Here is a 22,849-nt window from a genome sequence, read left to right on the forward strand (position 1 = left end):
TTTTATCTTGAGGGATATTGGTAAACTGCCATTCATGATCTGCGAGAACCTGCCATATGCGCTCTACCCCTTTCTTATTCCTCTAGTTATTTCCCTCTCATGATCCGGATCAGTGGTCACTATCTTCCCTAAGTAGACATATTCACTTACTACTTCCAGCTAGCACCTCGCTACTGATTACGAACTGCTGTTCCTTGCTTGACTGTCGAACATTAATTTGGTTTTCTGCGTGTTAATCTTTTAGTCATAACATTCTGCTCTGCCTGTCTAACTCAAGGATCATGCGTTGCAGTTCATGCCGTCAGTGACTTAGCAAGGCAATGCCATCAGCGAATCGCAGATTACTTACGTAATCTCCATTAACTCTTATCCCCAACTATTCCTATTTCAGGCCCCGGAATACCTCCTCTAAACAGGCAGTGGATAGCATAGGCGAGATCGTGTCTCCCTGCCTGACATCCTTCCTTATGAAAATTTTATCGCTGATTTTATGGAGGATTATGGTAGCTCTGCAGTCGTTCTAGATATCTTCCAATATTACCACATAACACTCATCTACACCCTGATTCCTCAATGCCTGCATGACAGGTGAGGTTTCCACTGAGTCAAATGTTTTCTCGTAATCAATGAAGGCTATATATAGGGGTTGGTTATATTCCGCTCATATCTCTATCATCTGATTGATAGCTTGAATATGGCCTATTGTCGAGTACCCTTTATGAAAGCCTGCCTTTATGAAAGGATTTGAAGTTTCAGGAATCTGGAATGTAATGGATGTAACCGACGATGACTTCATTCATTAAAACTGTGAGGCTCAGTGCCCGAGGAGCGGCGACATTGAAAGCGACGAAGAACTTTGAAGGCATATAAAACTAGGTGCCAGATATAGAATGAGGGTGTATGCTACAAGTGAGTAGTTTTCCGTGAATATAGCAGCAAAAGTAAACTGAAAATTTTAGACTTTGTTTAAGGGCTGCACGCCGCCGAAGTCAGGCTGCCAGATTTTCTTTTTACTTTATTTTCGCAGCTATAAACTTCTGTCTTCTAACTTTATTTCCGTAGCGCTTCAACGACTCACCACTCCCGCGTCCTGCCAGCCTGTGTCTACTTGCGCTAGCTTTACAAATAATCTTCAAAAAACAAGGTGGATACCGCGGTGTAACAGACACGCACCGCACGGTTGTAATGGCATAGCCTTTCACGCTTAATAAAAATCGAATGATAAGAGCGGCTTCGTTGGTTGGCGCAACGTTGGCTTACCGACGATACGCCAGCTATCCCGTAATCGCTTGCATTCACTCAATTTGTCGCCGGAGAGGGCTGGTGGTTATCAGAGCGATCAGAAAACATGGTTAAAGTGTCAGAGAACGCCAGCTGGTAGGACAATACAACGGCCGTTTTAATCAAGCTCAAAACTCTTTTTGAGGAAAGGAGATGACGAAGTAGCTGTCTCACATATCTCGGTGGACACCAGAATCTCGCCGCAAGGGAAGGGAGGAAGGTGGGAGTGAAAGAAAATAAAGGTGCCGTAGTGGGGTTCTCCGGATTAATTTCGACCACCTGGGGATCTACAACGTGCACTGACATCGCACAGTACACGGGCGCCTTTTGGCGTTTCGCCGCCATCGAAACGCGGCCGCCGCGGTTGTGTTCGAACCAGGGAACTCCAGCTAATATAAACGCCGTTTTATTGAAACAGAAAATTGAAAATTGGCTTTTTAGGCATTTTATTTCCGCTATGCTTCTTTCTGCCTTTCCCGTAGATGATGCACCGTCGAAAGCTCTCCACTGGGCCTGAAGATGACGGCGCGTAAAGCGAAAGGCGGATCACTGTATGTCTTCGACTCTAAGCCAGATTCCATTCTCAGGATATGCGAAGATGAAAGAAGATCCAATCTGCAACTCTTTCTCCTGCGAGGTGAAGAATAAAGAAATTAATCGCCAGCAAGCAATAAGCCACACTTTCGAAAACCTCAAAATGACTCGGTGTCCTCGCTGTGACTTCTTATTCCTTTAAGCCAGATTTATTAGAATCTAAGGGCTTTATTGAGATGCCTTATTGGGGCTTCATTGGTGCTTTATTAGATGAGCTATGCTTCCAAACATTGGCTTGAAAATTCTGGTCATATATGTAACTTGAGCAGTGTTTTCGGGGAGCCAATACAGAACACAGGATATTGTGAAAAAGTGGTACTGTTTTTAAACACAGCTCAGGATTATTGTTAGAAATTCGAGACATCTCCGAGCCCAACTGACGGTCTGTAGTGTTTCAAAAAGAGAGGTCATTTCCTCCCAGATATTAACAATAGAGACGAAGGTATGCAGTTTTCCAGAGGTGTTAGTTTCTAGGTTATATTCCGCACACGTTAAAGGCAGCGTCGTCTCGATTTCTCTCTGAGAAGCTGTTTCCGATTCATTAAAAGTTTAAATCATTGGGCTCCATGGATACGACCATAATTGAGACCAATTTTGGCTGACATAAACACGATTTGCGAATATTCGACTGGAACGCTAAAAATAGAGGAGAAACTGAGCTTTCTGTTGGTCAAGGGCGTGTTTACCACAAAAACAAAACCAAAAGCAGAGTCTAAAATGGACATTATGTGAACACGGTCACCCCCGCGTCGCTCAGTAGTTGTGTAGGCCAGTTTTTCACCACGCCCATACACGTCGCTCTGTATGCGAATGCTATAAAGCTGCGCCGCAGAGATCTAGAAATTACTAGATTGAACGTGCGCCGCCGTAATGTGATTTTTTTTTCGAAACGATCTAAGGCCTTCAGTTTCTTGCCGTGCTCAATGTGATGGCAAAAGAGGCGAGCTCTGTCGCTGCCCCAAATTTCTAGTAACAAAAAATTGTGTGGACACTTTGGCAACTAAAGTGTTGAGAGGTGAAAGCCGAGGACACTATGCCGTGACGACTTCCGGTGGATGTGACGTCCCACCGTTCCCGTGGCTATGTCGATACCCAAATTATACATCTTTCGGGGATCTTAAGCGTTAATTACGCTTAGTTACACAATTTTCCTTTTCATTTGGCCCAAATCCGACATTTTCCCGACCGTTCTGTGACAATAGGTGAGGTGCGTTTCCGAAGTGAATGCAAACAACCATGGAAAAATCGTCTGACAGCTGCTTTCGGTTCCAAATTTCTCCCACGCACTGCCTTCTGCATAGCAAATGCCCTGCATTCGTGCATCGTTTATTCGCTAATCTATTTGTTCTGCGACATTGCGTATTGCACAGCATCACCGTAAGATCAGCGCGTGCTGTGTATGAACACGTCCTGAGCGCAGAAAATGACAATTACGAAAGGTACGAGTGTTTTCTCATGGTTATAATATTGCCAGCGTAGCCTGGATTTTCTGCGTATGCACGGCAGCCGGCTGTGTGCCCGATGGAACTTTTTTAACGAGTTGGTCGTTATATATTAGTTTTTTTTGCTGCATCACGAAGGCAACGAAGGCTGAGCTTGCACAGTTTAGCAAACGATAGATGTATTTGCCTCAAAGCGTGTAAAAGCTGCCAGTGGGCTCTAGGAGACTATCCATACAAGCAACATTGCACGCAGCGCGTCTCAACGCATCGCACTGCGTACGCACAGAAAGCATCCGACCGTTTACATTATTTTGGTTGTACATCATGCGAAAACACGCTACGAAGCAGAACAGAGTCGACGTCTAGTTGGTCTTGCGATGATGCAATACAATCAGTGGTGTTGCAGTGGAAATAAATTAGTGTTAGAAGAGAATTAACACAGCGACTGCCGTGAAGCAAGCAAGCAGGGGGAGAAATTTGGAACCGGAAGTAGCTGTAGCAGACGACTTTCCCATGAGCCTCTGCGCTGACTCTGGAAACACACCTCACCCATTCTCAGTATGCCGTCATGACTTTGGCGGATGTGACGCCTCACCGTTCCCGTTGCTAAATCGACGTCCGCGCTATTTCGATGCAATTTGGACATTTTTGCCTATAATTAATTACCTAATTAATCTACAGTCATCAAGCTTGGCTTGAAGGTTCATTTTTTCCTCCTCTATCTGAAGCAATTATTGGTGTTGTTCTATCTTTTTTAGTTTCCGAGTTAAACGAGTGCGACACGCTTTGTTAACAGACGACAGGATGAGCCATTAAAGGCTTTCGCTTTAATATAGCGTTAGTAAAACCGTAGACTGGCTCAGCTATTCGCGTAGTTTATCTTATAATTTCACCAGCCTGTCTTGGCCATTTCTGAACTGGTGGGAATCTCAGTCCAGGGTATATGAAAGGCAAAACACAGTTTGCAACTGCTAAAAACCACACTTCGAACTTTAATTTGCACCAGTCCTCGCTGATGTCTACTGTTTGGATTTATCGCAAATTGTGCTACATTTGCATTCGCTGCGGTATTTAGCTTCGGCCTTTTTCTCTACCCATATCTTGCTTCTTTATGAGCGGTGAGTGCCGCCTTTGAGCTCAGGACAGCAAGCAAAACGACGACCGCCAGGACTGGCAGGAAAGCCTCCAGTAATAAATGGCAAATAGGACAGAGAGTAAGCTGTGAAAATCAATCCGAAATAAGACATCTGATCGCAGTGCTCTCTTGAAAAGTCGTCTTAATGGCGGTGCCTTTTTCGACGGTCTCATTAGTACATTCTCATAGCCTATTTTCCTTAACGAGGATTTTCTCCTGTCGTTGCGTCATTCCTCAGGAAACAAGCTGCTTGCCCATTGTTTGAGCCTTGTATTAGGGCACCAGACCTGTCTTGACTATACTCCGTTTCGTACATAGCAGGTAATGCTGCGGAGGTTACTGAAGTAGTGCCTCTGCGAAACTATATCACTCCGGCACGTATCATTCGTTCTTCTCGAAACTCCGGTCATTGTTTGGACGAGAATACAAAGAGCGGTATAAAACGATGTGGTAGCATTGAAAATCATGGTCGAAACTGTGAGGCGCTCAGTGTTCCGGTTCTCTGACCATAATTTTCACGAAGTGTAAACTACTTTTTGGGCACGGATTTAATAGAAGCGATTCGCCCTACCAACCGCGTATCATACCTCCACGTGTATTTTTTACTTCTCGAAATCTCGACAAGTCGCAGGACGGAAATGTGGCAAGAGGTAAAACGAAGTCCAGGAGGTGCCAGTCACGGCACTTAAGATTAGTCACTAGGAACTATGTGTTTGCGTTGGTTGTGTGGCGAACTACTTTTTGCATGCGGACTTAGCCTGCGCGAACAGGCGCGCTAGCTTTGGCAGCGTTGCCTGCTATGTATGAAATGGAGTATAGCAACAAAGGAATTTAGAACTCGAAATTTGAGCGACATTCAAGCTATCGCCTGCAAAGAAATCATAGAAGTGCCTGTTTCATTTCAAACCAGCGTGCAAGAAAGTGGTTGCGTCCGTATTTTATCGGCTAACTGAACATTCCCTGTCATAATGAAGTCTATTTTTAGTCATGCTAACATTTTTTATCTTCATCGCCGAGGGAAAACGTCTTGCACCTGGTTCTACTGGTGAACTTAGCTTATTATCCCTAACCTAAAAATGGTCAAAATATGCGTTTATTCAGCAGTGCTTACCTTGACATGACGATCGTCCAGGACGAACTTGTATCTGGCCAGTGCTTTGGCCATGGTGAGTTTCATCTCAAGCTGTGCGAATCGGATACCGATGCAATTTCTCGGACCCTGGCCGAAAGGCTGGTAAACTATGGGATCAATCTGGCCTTTGTTTTCAGCGCTGAACCTGTGATGGTCAATTCAGATCGCATCAGCTGTATCACATACGAAAATTAGAAATGCAGGGTTGGTTTCGTGACTGCTGTCAAAATGTCACCATTTGTTACCGTGCTTAGGTTACTGCGACGACTTGGAAAGTTGCGTATTGTCAACGCTGTATTGAAAAGCTTTGCCTTTGCGGGACAAAGATTGGATTTACGGAATTCAAGACGCCTTGCTAGAAGCAATGAAAGAATTGCATTTGTTAATAAAAGGTCATAGTGAAATGCACATGACGCGAGAAAATCTTCGGCGCAACTGTCGGGATCCAAATAAGAATAAGTGCCCTGCAATAATCTTTCAATTCATCTTGAACATAGCATCGAAGGAAGCACCTAAGACACCTTTTTAAGTTGATGAAGCCTTTATTTTAACTAAAAGAAGCACACCAGATGCATCCGCATCGGCAAACCATTCGTTAGATCTGGTTAAACGCAGTCTCCAACACATTCCTGCATAACACAGGCAAACATGCATTCCCTTTTTAGTCCTCCCAAAACAAAATAGGCACCTACCACCTGAGATCTGGACCAAAGTTCTAGGTCATAATTACCATTTAATCACTTCAAAACTATGCGGTGCGCCTATTTCACTCTGATTACTATCGTCGCACCAGTTTCACAGCTATAAAACTGCGCCCCCAGTCACCTAAACTGTCTTCCTGTCGCAAAATTGCGCGCCTTTCACTTTATCACAAACTTTATAATTACTCTTAGCTTCATAAAGATTTATCTCAGCAACAATTGCCAGTTTTTCGCGCCGTAGCCTTGCTCAGAAATTATGAAAGCGCATAAGCTTTTTCGCAATGTTGATCATACAGCGCAGCATTAGCATAGAATGGAGCAGTTTGGAATATAATATCCCTACCGAGTCTGACACAAGCTAATACCAAAAAATAATGCACGCTTTGAATAATACTAAGTGGTTCAGGGAAGACCGCTAATAATTTTTAAAGGTACGCTTTTTGAGGTGGATGGCCGCAGAATAATACCCGTGTTGGTGGGCACGACAAATCAGGTCAATTATGCTAAATAGTTTTGCGCTTAACTAATTCTGATAATTACCTTTTTATTTATTACAGCTAGACACCTGCTTGCAATTAGAGATGTGTAGCTGGTCGTTAGCAATAGACATATCAGTTTTTAGAATTTAGAAAACGAGATTATGCTTGGCGCTCTAGCTCGACAAAGTTGGCTATTTCAACCAATTTTGTGCACTGGATGGGCTGCTTTTCCTGCATGCTTTATAAACGCTCATGTATTTTGGCACGATGAAGGCAGACATTTTTAGCCCACAGCGCGGAAGATAATCGCGTTTTCGAAATTCTGAAAACTGATATGGCTGTTACTAACGACCGGCGACAAATCTCTAATCTCTGTTGTTTCTCTGTTTTCATGTTTTGACGCCGCTCTTGTAGTGCCATTCGGAAATTGACGGCCTCGGAATAGATGTAAGTGGAAGAAAAATTGACTATGATAAATTGATGATCAACCGAAGACATTCAGTCATACACTTAGGAATATGAACACAGATGTAAATATTCAGTCATACACTTAGGAATATGAACACAGACGTAAATGTACCTCTCCGGGTCAAATATGTCAGGCTTCTCCCAAAAGGCCCGGTCGTGGCTCATGTGGTAGCCTGGAATTAGTATGCTTATACCAGCTGGTATTGTCATACCGTTGTGTTCGTAGTCCCTGGCGCATGCTCTAGTCGTGAACCTGCACAGAGAAAAGAACTTAATCAACAAGCTGCGTGCAAGATAAAATAAGCAACTAGCTTCCTTGCAGAGAGAATGCAATCGAAGATTTCATAGTGTTCTAATAAAGTCTTATCCTGAGATGATAAGCCTTTGAAGTCGTTGTCAACTGTGGCGTGAGTCGATAAAATACTTTCACAGTCGCATTTCATCCAGACAGGGCTCATGCCAGCCGACGTCCTTATCCTTTTTTTGCTGAACTGGCAAAGAGCTCATGGCGGTAGCAATGTGAATGTTCAGCACTGATAGTGAAAGATGTATGAATGAATGAGTGAATGAATGAATGAATGAAACACTGCGAGAATAAGCGACAGCCACCGGGGCTTGTTCTAAACTGATATAAGTGCATTTGCTCGAATCTTGAAGTAATCAGAAATTTATCGCAGTAAATCAAAAAGAAATATTTAGACGACAATTTCAATTTCGGTGCCAACTCTATATTCCTTTTACTGTGTCATCACCGCTGCACGTGGGTGACCACTTTATATCTACCAGCTCAGCTCCGGCTTTGGTCAGGAAGCACAGCAATTTTCGAGACTAGAAGTCGGAAAGGTCTGTGCAGCTTGCTTGAAGGACTTTGTTGCTAGAGGCCTGAAACATATATGAACGGGTGTGGTATCGTAATCTGATTTGGTAGAAAACAAATAAGTTTTGATTATTTCGAACAACCAGCGCTAACACAAGGACGCAATGGAAACACCTCACACAAAGTGTTGATTTGAACCTTCTTTGTTTAAGAGACACGTGTCCATTATGTTTTTACGAAGCCCCATAGAAAAATTGAAGGGTGCGCTTAAAATCTCCGCCTTAAGGCTATGACGCGATAACGTTAATCAGTTAATGCCCATGTATGCAGAGCTCGTAATTCTCTACTCAACAACCATAGATCCTTGGCAGTCGTCACACCACTCCTGTCGCAGTGGTGCGGTGGTTAAGCAATGCGCCACTGCCCTGCCACAGCAGGTGCCGCCACCTGTGGGAACTTGGGCGAGCCCTGGTCTTTCCGAACAATCTCTCGCGACGAATCATTAATTTAACTGCCACCTGCCAGGGTGGGCAGGCTGCGATGACGCCACATGGACATGTGACCTAGGTCTCCCACTTGCCACCTATGCGGCCCACTTAGGTTGCTTCTCTGGGAATTTTAAGGCGAAAGCCGTTAATGGCTCATGCTTCCGGTGTCCGTCCGTGCGCTGGAATCGTGCCAACTGTGGCCTCTCCTCCGCGAAGCGGTGCAACCTCCTCCCCTGCTTAGCAACCGGCGCGCCTGTGGGGGGGGGGGGGCGCAGCTGTGCATAGCAACCGTGACGTCACACAGTAGCGGTAGAACGAGCGCGCACGAGTCAGCGGTGGCAGCTGCACCGCGGCTCCTTCGCGAGACGTCTCATTGCAGTCGAGTGAGTGAGACGCATGGCTCCGAAGCAACCCAGTGATTCCGCGCCAAGCGGTTCGGGGAAGTGGCAGTGGATTGACCACAAGGCTTTCGAAAAGCGCACTTTAGAATTTCCAAAGTGTCTTTGGTAATTTTTTTCGCGGATTTGCGCTCACGGTCGGCGACGCCGACAATAGATGCCGGCTTTTCTGCGATGCGGGCGCTTCAGCGCCATCGCGTTGAAATGTTTGCTGCGCTCATACTGACAAGTCCCGACCGCCATAAGTTTCACTGCGATGTCTCTAGAACTTAAAATTCCCGCGGTTGGATGGATGGATGGATAAGAGCGCCCCCTTTGAAACGGGGGTGGTGGCAATTGCCACCATGCTCAGCTTTTCTTTCTTTATTTTTGTTCTACTGTGCTGTCAATTCTCATTAAGATTCGCCATCTTCTTTACCTACGGTTTCCTACACTTGTAACCTTATGCCACATCTCTGCTTTTCTGCCACCAATGTTTTGAGTGCGCAGCGCCACGCGGCACTTAGCGGCAACCGTGAAAACTAAGCGTTCAATCTAAAAACATTTGTCAACATTTCTTGTACTTCTTCCGAAGCCAAGAAGTTGAATTTTTTCTGTCAGCCTCAAAAGGTGGTACGGTGATATACTCATCACCTGTGCGGGCGATTTCCTGCCTTTCTATATTTTTGCCGCCAGTCAATATTCGTTATCTGTTGGGGAGGATCTCCGAAGTGGAGCATGTTTCAATTAAGGAGTAAATTGTCATTAGTTTTGAGCTCAGCCATAAGGGTACAAGGAAAATAAGTACTGCATTCCTTTTTAGCCTCACGCTTGCGCCGAGGCGGATAATGATGAATAAATAGTCCTCAGTAAATTGTCCTCAGTGAGTACACATACTCTGTCACTATGGCGACCTCACTTAGTGAAGTTGAAGAGCCACATGAGTTGCAGTGCATTAAGAAATTACTTCTGGAGCCTTGGTTTAACAGTGCAGCCATGCTTACGTTGTCGACCGCTGATGCAGTGCCCCGTTATGTACACGCAGAAGTAATATTAGAGGGAACACGGGAGCGCGCGATCTATGCGTTCCGTAAAGCGCTGCTTCCGACAGCCGAGCAGTATGGGCGAGACAAGGGGCATTCACGGAAAGAGCAGCCACGCATTCCCGTGTTCCCTTTAATATTGCTTCTACCTGCAATGTTATAACATAGCACGACAGGGAAAGAAAACTGCATACATTTTGAATGAACTCTCCCAATGTGCATGTACGTGCGCTTTTCTTTCATACTCCTTGTCCTTCGCAGCTTGTGGCCTAGCCATGCAACGCAACTTGGCTAGTTTGCTCGGAGCTTAGAAAACAACTCTGACATCTGCACATTGAGCAATGTACGCAAGCTTTTTGGGGCGCTATATAAAAAAATTAGTTACATAGTTAAATTGAAAGCTTTCTGAGAGTGCGCTAGAGACAGATGGTATTGGATTACTGCGGAATAATTTAACAGCCTTCCTATCACAACAGCTGTCCATTAGAATGTTAGCTAGGGAAGGCAGCGAATAATATTCTCAACAGCACGGTGCAGAGAAGGCAGGAAGATGCGGCTCTTTACAACAGGAAACAAAATAAACTAATACTGAGGAGAGCCCAAGTCTACTAGTGAACGCTTCGACGAGAGGACATTTAATCCTGTTTACGCACCGACCCGGACAAAGAAAAGTTCTCCTGTCAAAAGTTGAACAACGGAATTCTCCGACCCCTGTTCGTTTCTTTTTTAGTATTCCTGATAAAAGTGAGCTCCGCAGCAATACATTCGATATTTCCAAGCCGACTTACTTTGTGGGGGGGGGGGGGGGGGGGGGAGTAGCTTTTTGTAAGTTTCTCGCCGCCGCATGCGCCCCGTGGAGATAAAAAAAAATCTCTCTTCAGTTCCTATATAACAAATCGTGATGTTTCGGTATCAGTTTCTAACCATTGCGATGTTCTGTCAGAAATTTATACGCGACTTTGAACATTGACAGTTGGCGTTTGGTTTTGTACAACTTTTGATTGTCTTCAGGCCTGTAGAACTATTTCACTAGGCAAAACGTATTTTCGGGTGAATTGGCAAGGGACGTTCAAAGGGCACACACTACGAAAAAATTGCGAGGACACTTTGGCAACTAAAGTGTTGAGAGGTGAAAGTCGAGGACACTATGCCGTGACGACTTCCGGTGGATGTGAGGTCACATAGTTCTCGTGGCTATATTGATACCCAAATTACACATCTTTCGGGGATCTTAAGTGTTAATTACGCTTAATTACACAATTTTTCATCTTATGTGACACAAATCCGACGTTTTTCCGACCATTCTGTGACAATTTTCATTATACCGTGACGACTTCCGGTGGGTGTGACGTCACGCCGTTCCCGTGGCTATATCTACATCCGCGCTATTTCGACGCAATTTAGACATTTTTACCTATAATTAATTAACTAACTACTCTACAGTCATCAAACTTGGCTTCGAGGTTCATTTTTTCCTCCTCTATCTGAAGAAATCATCTGCTTTCTCGTATCTTTTTTAGTTCCGGAGTTGAACGCGTGTGACACACTTTATTAACGGACGGACGTCAGTATGAGCCATTAAAGGCTTAGCGAGATAATATAGCGCAGAATTAGACAGGACAGAAGACAGGAAATAGCGGACATAGACAGGTCATAGCGGACATAGACAGGACATAGCGCTCATGTTGTTCGTGCCTTCTTGTGTCCTGTCCTACACTGCGCTATATTATCTCGCTATGACCATGCACCAACAAGCCCAAAAAGCTACGCTTTTGAACTACATTAAAGGCTTTCGCCTTAAAATTAGATGAACGTAGGGCCCATACTGTACTGGGCAGGCTACTCTTAGGCACCATGCCGGAACTTGAAGAGAAGCAAGGTATTTTCCGAAAACGCACAGGAACCATTTGTACAGTGGAAGAAAAATATTTTGCACCATGTGCTTCCCTTCCGTAGAAAACAGCAGGTCAAAAAGGGTGTTTTATCAGTACTCAACCGCGACAGCAGAACGATAACGGGATTTGAAGGCATGAAGTGCAGCTGTCAGCTTACTGAGAACAGGTGAGGCTCTTCACCTTGAGCGGAGTGAATGCGCTATCCTGAGTAAGCACAAAGACCTGCTCAGGCGGGAAACAATAGAGGCTAGCAAAGCAGTCTGCTCAGGTCGTGCGCACTCCAGGGCCGCGTGCGTGTCGTTGACAGTTAAAATACCTGAAATCTACATCTCGATAACACGTTTTCCAATCTTTTTCTTTTCTCTCTGTGTGTCAGCTGCGCCACTTACGAATGCGCCGGTATATGCGCTATTCGGACGCATGCTTCGAAATTAGAGGTTTTGGAATTGAACAGTGCGTTTCTTCCACTTCCTTACTGTTTATTTATTTGATGTAATGATTTTAATTTTAATGCTATATCTACGGTAACGAAGAAACAAACCCAAAGTCTCCTCTTGAGATGCGCAGTTCTATAAAACATTTTCTATTAAATTGCCATTTATGCAGTACTCGGACTAACATGCCATAAAAAAAAATCAGTGAAGGGGTATTTGGATTAAAATTTCGCCCTGCAACTGCAATATATTCTTGGTTCTTACAGTGGGAACAAATTTTTTACGGGTGCGGGATGTATTGAAGAAGAAAAGTAGTTTTCGCGTCGTCATGCAAGGCAATCGCTTGAAATGCCTACGAGAGGACTCGTATTCACCATTCGCTGGTATTAATACAACGGCAGTACATCGTGACTGAGTGTTCTAATGGCTATATTCTCGAGTAGGAGCGTCTCGCAAACTTGTGTCACACACTGCAAACGCCCCTGTGTTGAGAAGCGCTCTTTCTACTCAACCGTCAGCCGAAGAAACCGACACTATCCAACAACCACCCTGTAAGTACATCAACGAGTCAAAGCAGTGCTTACCCAACAACAGGAGAGTAATAGCGAAGGGTTTCCGAGATGACTTGGTCTAAATATTTTATTCCAAAGACGTTGTCGTATGTAAAGGCTCCCTGAAAAGTAGATTTCGTCAGTGTAAAATCAGTGTTCCTGAACGAGTTCAGTAACTCATTTTTAGTAGAAAACAAAAAAGCACTTCCTCACGTCTCTCTCCAGGACTGCGAGCACCTCTTCCCGGAGACGGTTCTGAATGTCCTGATGCTTTGCTAATAGATAAGCCATGAAGGACAAGGCTGTGCCCGTGGTTTCAAACCTAGAACGTACACCGAGAGAAGTAGTTTAATGTATCGAAGAAGGTTGTTTGCCTCTGTTTGATGATGCTGGCAATGTTTTGTGATGTGCGGGTAACTGACTTAATGAAACGAAGCTGCCGCATTTATTGAGTGAATTCTCGGCTCAGAAGCATGAAACACATTGTGTTTAGTGCATACAGGATATTGGATTTCAGCTACTGTTCGTTGGCAAGTAACTGGTTCGGAGAAATGAGTCGAAAAGATATGCGTCAAGCTTGACACCCTAAATAAGCCTTCTCGATATGAGATTAAAAAGTCAAGGAAAGTAAATCTGATTGTGCTTCTCTAGAATACTGGAGTGTAAACAGCTGGACGAGAATTCTGCAGTATTTTGGGCGTATCAGTGTGTGAGCTCCATGTGCGCAAAAAATGACAGCGGCGCGACGAAAGCCGCCATCGTTCGCTCTGGTGCTTTTCAAGCAGCTCAGGTAATCGATCCAATATTGCCCAATATTGCAAACGGATGGCTTCACCCTGGTCCTTTGTGGGACGGGCCATTGCCAGTACATTTCCAGTATTGGGCCAATTACCTGTGATGCTTGGGTTAGTGATTGGAGCCGACGCACTGTGGCTTAGTAAACACTCCCGTAATATGACACCTCGAACGGCTTGTAAATGAGCAAATCACTCGAGCGAGTATACGGTTCGCGTGTGATTTTCCACCGACGGCTGATTCGCCCCAAGATGCACAGGTAATCGGCCCAATATTGGAAATAAATTGTTTCACTCTGATCCTGTGTGGAGCCGGCCTTTGCCAATACATTTCCAATATTACGCCGATTACCTATGTTCCCAAGAAGCACAGCTAACTGGCCCAATATTGGAAATGTATTGGCAGATAGTGGCCCTAGAAAGAACCGGAGTGAGACCATGCATTTGCAATATTGGGACGATTTTCTGTGCTGCTTGGGGTGCGGGGGGTAGCGGCACTGGGTAGCGATCACCCTGATTTAGCTCGACACGCATCTCGTTTTGCAGTGCATGCATCCAACCGTAGCCCTATCCAGATGTTCCTAGCCTATACATTACGTACAAGCGGATTGCTCTCTCTCTCTCTTTGTGTTAATTTCGCGGACCTGCCTCGAAAGCCTGGGAAGAAGGTACATTTTTTTCTACGGCGACGGTGTGGCGGCACCCTACACGAGAAAGCTGGAACGCTTACTGAGATGAAAACACATCATGGGGGAGATCAATATGTGAGAAATTATAGACGCCCGGTGGGGCCTCGATTGGCTAATCGTGAGGGCACTTCCGGGTGAGAGGGAATTTTTCAGGGAAGGTAGAACTGGACGCCGAGGCGACCAAAACGGGCAGAACACTTCGCGCGAAGGCGCTGCGTAGCATGCCAGCGATATTTAAACGCCGGCTAAATTCTCTGTATTTCATTAAAGAGTGTCCCTCTCTCTCTCTCGTCGCTTCCAGACAGCGCTTGGTCCTTCGCGCGAAATTTCGCGCAGATGGAGCTCAGCCCTAAGAGTCTGAATGTACCCGACAACATAGTGTGCCTGAAATGGCAATAGCGCTACAACAAGACGTACACAAGAAAGACTGACGCAGGACAGATGAGTGACAGATGAAGTTAGCTCATGTCCAGCGTCTGTCTTTCTCGTGTACGTCTTGTTGTAGCGCTATTGCCATTTCAGTCTCAAATAATGCACCATCTAGCCCAAATTGACTTTCTTCTAAAACATAGTGTGCGTTTTATTTCTTTCGGATAAGCCTTCACCCAAACTATTTATTTCTGGATGCAAGCGAATTTATAAAGGTTTAATTAAAAATAAGAAAAGTTGTCATACTAATGATGCGCATACCCGGCTATAAAGAAGACAAGACCGTTGGCGATAATCTCCGTGTTACTCAGAAAGCGCTTCTTTTTTCCCACGCGGATCTTGGAAGGCTCGTGTTCTGAAAAGGAAGCGTCATGAAAATCTCCTCATTCTGTTAATATGCCGCGCAGATTCCGGAAGCTTGTCTTGATTACGTGTCTGGTTTTGTTTTTAACGTTTTTTTTTCGTGGCAAAAAGAAAGCAGTTGTATTCGTCATGGGAAACGGCTATCATAACTGCATGCTATCCGGTTCTTTCTTCAATGTTATCCTTATTTTTCTATCTATTCGACTGTTTGAGTGGAAATGGTTCACAAGTAAGATTTGCATACTTTAGCACTGCGGAGTTCTTAGCTACAGTGAAAATCCGTGAAGACGTCCTCAGTATTTAAGTAAATTTTCTAAGAAGAAATTTTAAAATGGCACCACTAAAAGTTAAAGAGCTTCTTTATTTCACCTATATTCGGCCAATATTGGAGTATGCTTGTGTTGTTTGGCACCCCCCTCCTTTAAATTTAACAGACATGCTTGAGCGTGTTCAGAACTTTGCCGCTCGGTTTGTCTCAAGTAATTATGATTTTAACAGCAGTGTTACTAACATTAAACTAACGCTGGGATGGGAGCTGTTACGGAAACGCCGTACCAACTCCCGGTTAGAAATGCTGTATAAAATCTTTCACCGAAAAATAAATATAGATAAAGAAAATTATTTGCTTCCACCGCATTTCAGGTCAAACAGACTTGACCATGGGTGGAAGATTAGAGAAATTAAATGCAAAACTAACACTTATCAAAACGCATTTTTCCCATCTACCATTCATGACTGGAATCGCCTGCCCCATGAAATTGTTGAGTGCCGTTCAGAGTCTATGATCCGCGCGTTGCTGTGGGATGTATGAGTGCGCAGTTGGCTTTTTTTTTTCGTCATGTCTTTTTGTTGTTTCATATTTCATTCATTTTGTACTTGCTGTGTCATGCCTTGTATTGCTTTTTTTTTCTTCCTCTTTTTTTTTCTGGCCTATTCTTCTGTTATGTATCCTCATCCCCCATGCAATAATGCCTTCGGGCGCTGCAGGTATTTCCAATAAATAAATAAATAAATAGAAAGCAGCTGACATAATCGATGCAGCATATTTACGCTACCTTCCGAAGTGGACTCAGCGTCTTCGTTTATTGCTAGGGAGTGCACGTTGACTGGTGCTCCTTCCTCCACCTCGGCATTGAGCATGAGTTGCAGGATGTCCGTTCTTGCCACCTAAAGAAACGAAGAAGGAAATGGAAAGCGAAGGGGGAAGAGTTAACACCTTTAGTGACGTAAGAATTCGTTACCATAACAACGGTATCGAGAAACGCAACAAAAAATTTACTGTTGTCATAAGAGACTCTTGTGTAGTGTTTTAGGAGATCACAAAAAAAGTTTTTGCGGTAACAACAAGATTTTCTGTAGTATCGTGCATTGTCCTGTCTTAACGGCAGAGTTATACCCCTGTCAAGCGGGCAAGTTAAGTGCACTTAAAGAGAGTGTACTTCGCTGTAAGTACACTTTGTCGCATCTAAACGACGCAAGTGAGTGTCACTCGCGGAAGAGTGCACTCCGCAAGGAGTGCGTTCACGGACCACAATTTGCTGGCCGAGTGCGTAGCCTCGACGCCAGCGGTTCCAATGGTACAAAATTTAAGGTGCATAAAAAGTACAACTTTATTTTACGTGCTATAACACTGTTTTCAGAAAAAAGTTCGTTGGTTACAGCAACAAGCGAAGCAACAAAACAAGTAAACATGATCAGATGCAACATCGCTGCTCGCCGCCATATTGTTTGTTGTCGAAATTCTGGATAGTCTTGGCTGGACTTGGCTTTTCTTCTATTTTCATTTTTTTCATCGTTAAAAACTGTTGAACCTCGTTTTATTTGCGCTATCACGTTAAGCAATCAAATATTATGAGTCTTTTTTTCTTTTCCATCGTCCTGTTCAGAAATTCCGCTCATTTTCTGTCGCCATTTTTTTTTTACTACCAGTGCACTTTGCTTTCCCGTTTAGCACCCGCGTAGCCCAAAGTGTCACTCGGGATGCCGAAGCGCACTCCCCGTAAGTGCACTTAACTTGCCCGCTTGACAGGGGTATTAATCTGTCTCGACAAAAGACAACTTTGCTGTACTATAGAAAAATCTGTAGTAACGACAGGATGACCAAATGTTTTGTCGTATTTTGGAACCGGCTCTGTCCTTTGACTGATCCATTATCCTGTCACAACGGCAGAGTCAGTCTGTCGGGACAACAGACAACTTCGCAGTACTACAGAAAAATCGGCAGTAACGACAGGATGACAAATTGTTTTGTTGTATTTTTAGACCGGCTCTGTCGTATGAGCGACTGGGAACTCAGGCATAAAAACTTTGCTACCTCTATCTGCCGTCTAATAACCTTCCGAGCACCACTTCGTTTATTTATTTATTTATTTATTTATTTATTTATTTATTTATTTATTTCATTTATTTCACTTATTTCATAATACTGCAGGCCACTGCTTGGCCCAAGCAGGAGTGAACATACATTGTTACATAACAAAAAAAGAATAAAATTATTCAATATTAGCAGCACACGGATACCAAAAGAATAAACTTATACAATGTTAGCAGCACACGGATACAAAACATACATATAAGCAATATTAGCAGGTAAGTAGACGATCTAAGGAATCAGAAAAATTTTGCGAGGAAAAAACAGATTCCGGTAACGAGTTCCAATCTTGCACTGTTCTAGGAAAAAAACTGTATTTAAAACTGTTAGTTTTGGCGAAAGGGGAGTAAGTGAATGTTCATGAACGTTCCGAGTCCTTCTCACTAGAGGATGCTTAATGCACTCCGGAAGCTTCAGTTTATTTTTACCTGTTAAACTATCAAACAAGAATACCAATCTATTAATCTTTCGGCGGACTTCTAGTGTAGGAATGTTATTTGACATCATTAACTGCGGTTCGGAGGTTCGCGCTAAATACAAAGATCATATTTTGTAATGTGGCCTCCCCACCATACTTTCCTGTGGCTTTTGTACGCGTGCTGGCGAACCAAGGGTTGCATAGTAAAAAGAATCTACTTTTACTGCCTTACGTATCACTGCCTCACCTGAACATGACGCAGCTGCTCGTAAATGCATATCACTGCTGGAGACAGACGGTCTAAATAAGCGGAAAAGGCGGCTTCCTTAGGAGTAAATGACCGTTGCGGTATCATACACAGCTGTAGTAACGACGACTCCCTATCGGCTTTGACGCGACAGTGCTTCAGTGACAACGAAACAAACGCCGTAAAAAGCCTCCTGCCTGCCTAGTTTACATCTTTGCCGGAGACGTTGACAGGAAATCATGTAATATTTCCCAGGGCGTATTATGGTACTCCTGTCATCATCATCGCCACCACCACCCTGACTGCGTCCATTGCAGGCTTTAACCCAGTCCTGGCTGCCACCCTCCACTACGTTTACCTTCGCTTGGGATTCATTCCGGTGCTTTGAGAGCCCATCGGTTGCCTTGCCCGGTCTGTATTTGTTTCAAGTCCTTAGCGTCACCTTTCGTAAGGATCAAATAACGTTATTATCCTTCCACGGTCCTGTACGCTCGAGGTCACGAGGCATTAAGCCAAGGCTGTGGAAAACTTCTCTAGTACAATCTCCTCAGTCTCCTTGAGCAGATCTGCAGTTACCGAATCCCCAACAGCTGCTTTCTCCCGTTGCATTGCTTCTAGGGATTTATCTACTCCCTCTTTCGCTACCGGCGGCATTTTCAATTGATCCGCATCCCCGCCTCCTTCATTAGGGTCCTATTTTAACAGCTGCTGTTTAAATGTCCATAGAATCCTTCAGCTACTTGAACAATCCTATTTAGACTGGCAGTGGTACGGGGTATATTTTCCCGGAGCATATTTTCCCCAAACGATTGTTCAAACCTAGGCTCATTCGAGACCTTATCATCCTATGGTCAGTGCATGTAACCTTCTTTGAGCAACTCTGCATTCTGCACGATGCCAGGACGCGGCTCATTATGACCTCTATTTCATTTTCAGCCTCGCCAGTCGGGTTCTTTCAAGTCCACTTCCGGTTCTCCCGTTTGCGGAAGAAGGTATTATTATCAGCATGCCATTTCGTGTGGTGAAATTTACTAATAATAGTAACCTGCTTTTCCTACAGCCAGTGCCATAGCACCCATCGCACGGCCTCCTGTCTGCTTTTTGTCTTCCTTGGCATTAAAATCGCTCACCAATTCAACGTACTGGTTGTTTACTTTACTCGTTGCGAATTCTACGCCTTCAAAGAACATATTCACTACTTCGCCACCATGACTGGATGTTGGTGCGAAGGAGTGTACATACTTGAACTTGTAACTCTCTTTTAGTTGAATTACCTTAACTTCCACCCTTCCATTAATGCTGCAAAATTCTTCTATGTACACAGCGGTAGCTATACTGATCAGGAATTTACACCCTGGCTCTCACCGGTTCACTAACCCTGATATCACTGTTGTTAGGTTGTTGTTGGCTTCCACAGAAAATACTTACCTCGCGGTTTCCGCGCCGGAACTGTATAATGGGAGTGATGTCGTCGAGAATTTTGTCAGTTGGGGTCTTGTCATATTTTGAACCAAGTGTCAGAATCAGCTTCCACAGTGGAAAGAACTCTGGGAAGCAAGCTGGTGAAAGAGAAAACGTTCCTTATGGCATCGCATACTTTTGATATGTCAAATATCCAAAGTATAATAACTTGCAGGCCCCTTCTTATTCCCTTTTTTTCTGCACTCAGAAACAAAAATGTGTGACATTGCGCGTACCTTGCGAAGTACACTGCATGACACGAATAATCCTTGTAGTCATATCCCCGCAAGAAAAATCATCTCAGAAAACGAGTGGAAGTCAGGAGTTACTTATATTTGTTGTACTCGGTCCTTAAGGGTAACGGAGTGGATTCCAAGAGAAGGCAAGTGTAGCAGGGGGCGGCAGGAAGCTAGGTGTGCGGATGAGATTCGGAAGTTTGCGGGGATACGGTAGTCGCAGCTGGCGAAGGGCAGGGTTAGTTGGAGAGACATGGGAGAGGCCTTTGCCCTAGAGTGGACGTAGTCAGGCGGACGATGATGACGTTGTGGTCGGTAATGCGCGTGCAGCATGCAGCAAACCACTGATTCGAAGCGAAATACAAATATTCGAAACTTTTCCAGACATTCGCCATTGAAGTCGAGCGCCCATTCAGTTGACGAGACGCTTTTACTAAATACCCGCGACGGACGAAATCGCCGGTGCCGAGAGCGAACCGAGCATCACGTGACTCAATACCGCTGGCTCCGCCTTGTTCGTTGGCGGCGCAGGCTTCGCAGGCCAAGAAAAGGTGATAGGCTCTTCCCACTCACTTTCCGGCAGTAGTTTGCTGCGTTTCTAGATGTACAACTCTTGAGTGTACGCTCCCATCCTCGGTTATTCATATTTTCGTTGGTTTATTTTTACAAGGGCTGGGGTGCATTTGTTTTGTTTTGTTTTGTTGGTGCGGTGCCGTCGCCTGCCCATGTCCTTTCTGCTGGTGTTGTCGTGGTGCGTAGTACCTGCCTTGCTCCGGGGAACGCTGCGCGGCTAGTCACGTAACCTACCTGTATTTGCCTTAAACAGCGCCTGTTTGTAGCTTCTAGCAGACGTCCCAGGTTTCTGCTGTTGTTGGCTCATAGGTGTGCTACTAGCCCTGCCTTATTCTCACGGGTACCACTCCTAGTTCAGAAACCATCTTTTGTGCTTATATCTGAGCAAAAAGAAAACACTTAATATCTCATTTAAATCATTACTAACCCTATCAATCACCTGTTGTTTCTCCTAGCTTGGCTTCAGGCATTAAGAGGTGCCTTAGCGCGCTCTTCTTCACGCTGAAGTTTCTTTGTTCATTAAGCATCAGTTCTTTTGGGTTGCTTTATGGTTTATAGGGTTTAACTTCAAAAAGTGACTCAGGCTGTGAGGGACGCCGTAGTGAAGGGCTCCGGAAATTTCGTTCACCTGGGGCTCTCTAACGTGCACTGACATCGTAAAGGTGTGTGCTGCCGCCTGTATCGGGGAGCCAAGGCCTAGTCAGGCCTACCGCCTTTTGCTTTGGCTTCCCCTTTCATTTTTGAAAGAAAATAAACACCAAACCAAACCAAACCAAACCAGTACACGGGCCTCTAGCATTTCGCCTGCATCGGAATGCGACCGCCGTGGCCGGGATCGAACCCGCGTAATTCGGGTCAGCAGCCGAGAACCATAACCACTGAGCCACAGCGGCGGCTATCTCTTACCGGCATTGGAAGCATCTATGATGCTGTTAGTGCTGCCTTGCCGCTACATGGGCGGTGAGCAGATGGACAGGCAATTCTCTTGAAAAATATTTTTGTCTCTTTACTAGAAATTCGTTTGAAGCATACTGGGACGACGTCAGGTTGGAAATTCAGAGACTGTTCTCGTTGGAATAGCATTTTTAGTGCATTAGCATTTCTCCAGCCATGTGACATCCGCAGGCTGACCTTCTGAGGCCTGGAAGGGAGCGGCTGCGGCTTGCTGGAGATCACGCAATTCAGCGCAACAGGGATGTGACTGCGGCTTCAAAGCATCGAAAGCGACAAGCAGAGATTGAAGACAAGAAGCGTCATGTAGCGTCAGGAGGTGAGTATGGAAGACGCAAAGGCCAGGCGGACTGTAAAGCTTGCGCATTCACCACCCCATGAGTCGCAAGGATCATCCGCGATTTTTCGGAGACGCAAAGGCCAGGCGGACTCTAAAGCTTGCGCATTCACCACCCCATGAGTCGCAAGGATCATCCGCGATTTTTCGGAGACGCAAAGGCCAGGCGGACTCTAAAGCTTGCACATTCACCACCCCATGAGTCGCAAAGATCATCCGCGATTTTTCGGAGACGCAAAGGCCAGGCGGACTCTAAAGCTTGCGCATTCACCACCCCATGAGTCGCAAGGATCATCCGCGATTTTTCGGAGACGCCAAGGCCAGGCGGACTCTAAAGCTTGCGCATTCACCACCCCATGAGTCGCAAGGGTTATCCGCGATTTCACAGAGGTGTGCACGATAGCCTCCTCTACCGAAAAAAAAAAAGGCGTTCATGACCACGAAATATGTTTTAGCGCAGTGATTGGCGACGGATACTTTGCGTCCAACTCTTTTGCAAAGGCAAAATCTATTGCTACGCATTATGGCTCGGAACTTTGTTTCAGGGGATTTTCACAACTGAACCTGCCCTTCTCTTACTTGTGAGATAGCTTTTCCACGCTGTCCGAAACTGCTTGAAGCTTTCCAAGCTGTCCTGAAGCAGAGACTCAACTGTGCTGTTTTTGCCCGTCTTCTGCTGCAGGTCGGACTTCATGCCGAATGCCGATCGAACGATGACGTCAGCAGTTAACCTCTGGAAGAGCTCGCGAGCTTCGAAGACTTTGTTCTGCGAGTGCAGTTTCTTGAGGACGCCGAGAAGCTCGTTGGTGCAGTCATCCATAAGACCCGCCATCTGCAATTGCAGTCTCAATGTCAAAGTCATGCTTAGTGGTATTCAAGTACCAGATCTTGGCGGGGCCCATGGAACGTGCCCCCAATCGTCATCATGGTTATACCGCGTGTTCCGTATTTATCTGTCCCTGTTACGAAAAATTCCGCTGCGCAATCTACTGCACTATATGGGCTCAAAACGCCGACTACAAGGTACCTTATGATGGTCTTCGTCTTTGGATGCGTAATTTAACATCTAAAATTGCCTGCATTTTCAGGAATCGGCGAAAAAGTGCACTCTGCTGCGGCGGAACTTTTCGTCCAGGCGAGCAA

At 45.0% G+C, this 22,849-nt stretch overlaps 1 protein-coding gene across 2 annotated transcripts in view; it reads right to left on the reverse strand.

The window, feature by feature from the left end:
• Positions 1-1,710: 1,710 nt before the first annotated feature.
• LOC149348764 (cytochrome P450 3A4-like) overlaps positions 1,711-22,849 on the reverse strand; it is a 31,965-nt gene continuing 10,826 nt past the window's right edge. For both annotated transcript variants that reach the window (XM_089588331.1, XM_089588330.1), the window contains 9 exons: positions 22,286-22,538; positions 19,577-19,707; positions 16,168-16,279; positions 15,011-15,104; positions 13,051-13,159; positions 12,871-12,959; positions 7,345-7,485; positions 5,564-5,729; positions 1,711-1,911 (listed from right to left, as the gene is read on the reverse strand). In XM_089588331.1, coding sequence (XP_089444457.1) covers positions 1,828-1,911; positions 5,564-5,729; positions 7,345-7,485; positions 12,871-12,959; positions 13,051-13,159; positions 15,011-15,104; positions 16,168-16,279; positions 19,577-19,707; positions 22,286-22,538 — 1,179 coding nt within the window. In that variant the 3' untranslated portion in view covers positions 1,711-1,827. The remainder of the gene's footprint in view (positions 1,912-5,563; positions 5,730-7,344; positions 7,486-12,870; positions 12,960-13,050; positions 13,160-15,010; positions 15,105-16,167; positions 16,280-19,576; positions 19,708-22,285; positions 22,539-22,849) is intronic.

The sequence above is a fragment of the Amblyomma mixtum genome, chromosome 4 (genome assembly GCF_055824585.1).
Source record: "Amblyomma mixtum isolate Tamu chromosome 4, ASM5582458v1, whole genome shotgun sequence".
Lineage (NCBI taxonomy): Eukaryota > Metazoa > Arthropoda > Arachnida > Ixodida > Ixodidae > Amblyomma > Amblyomma mixtum.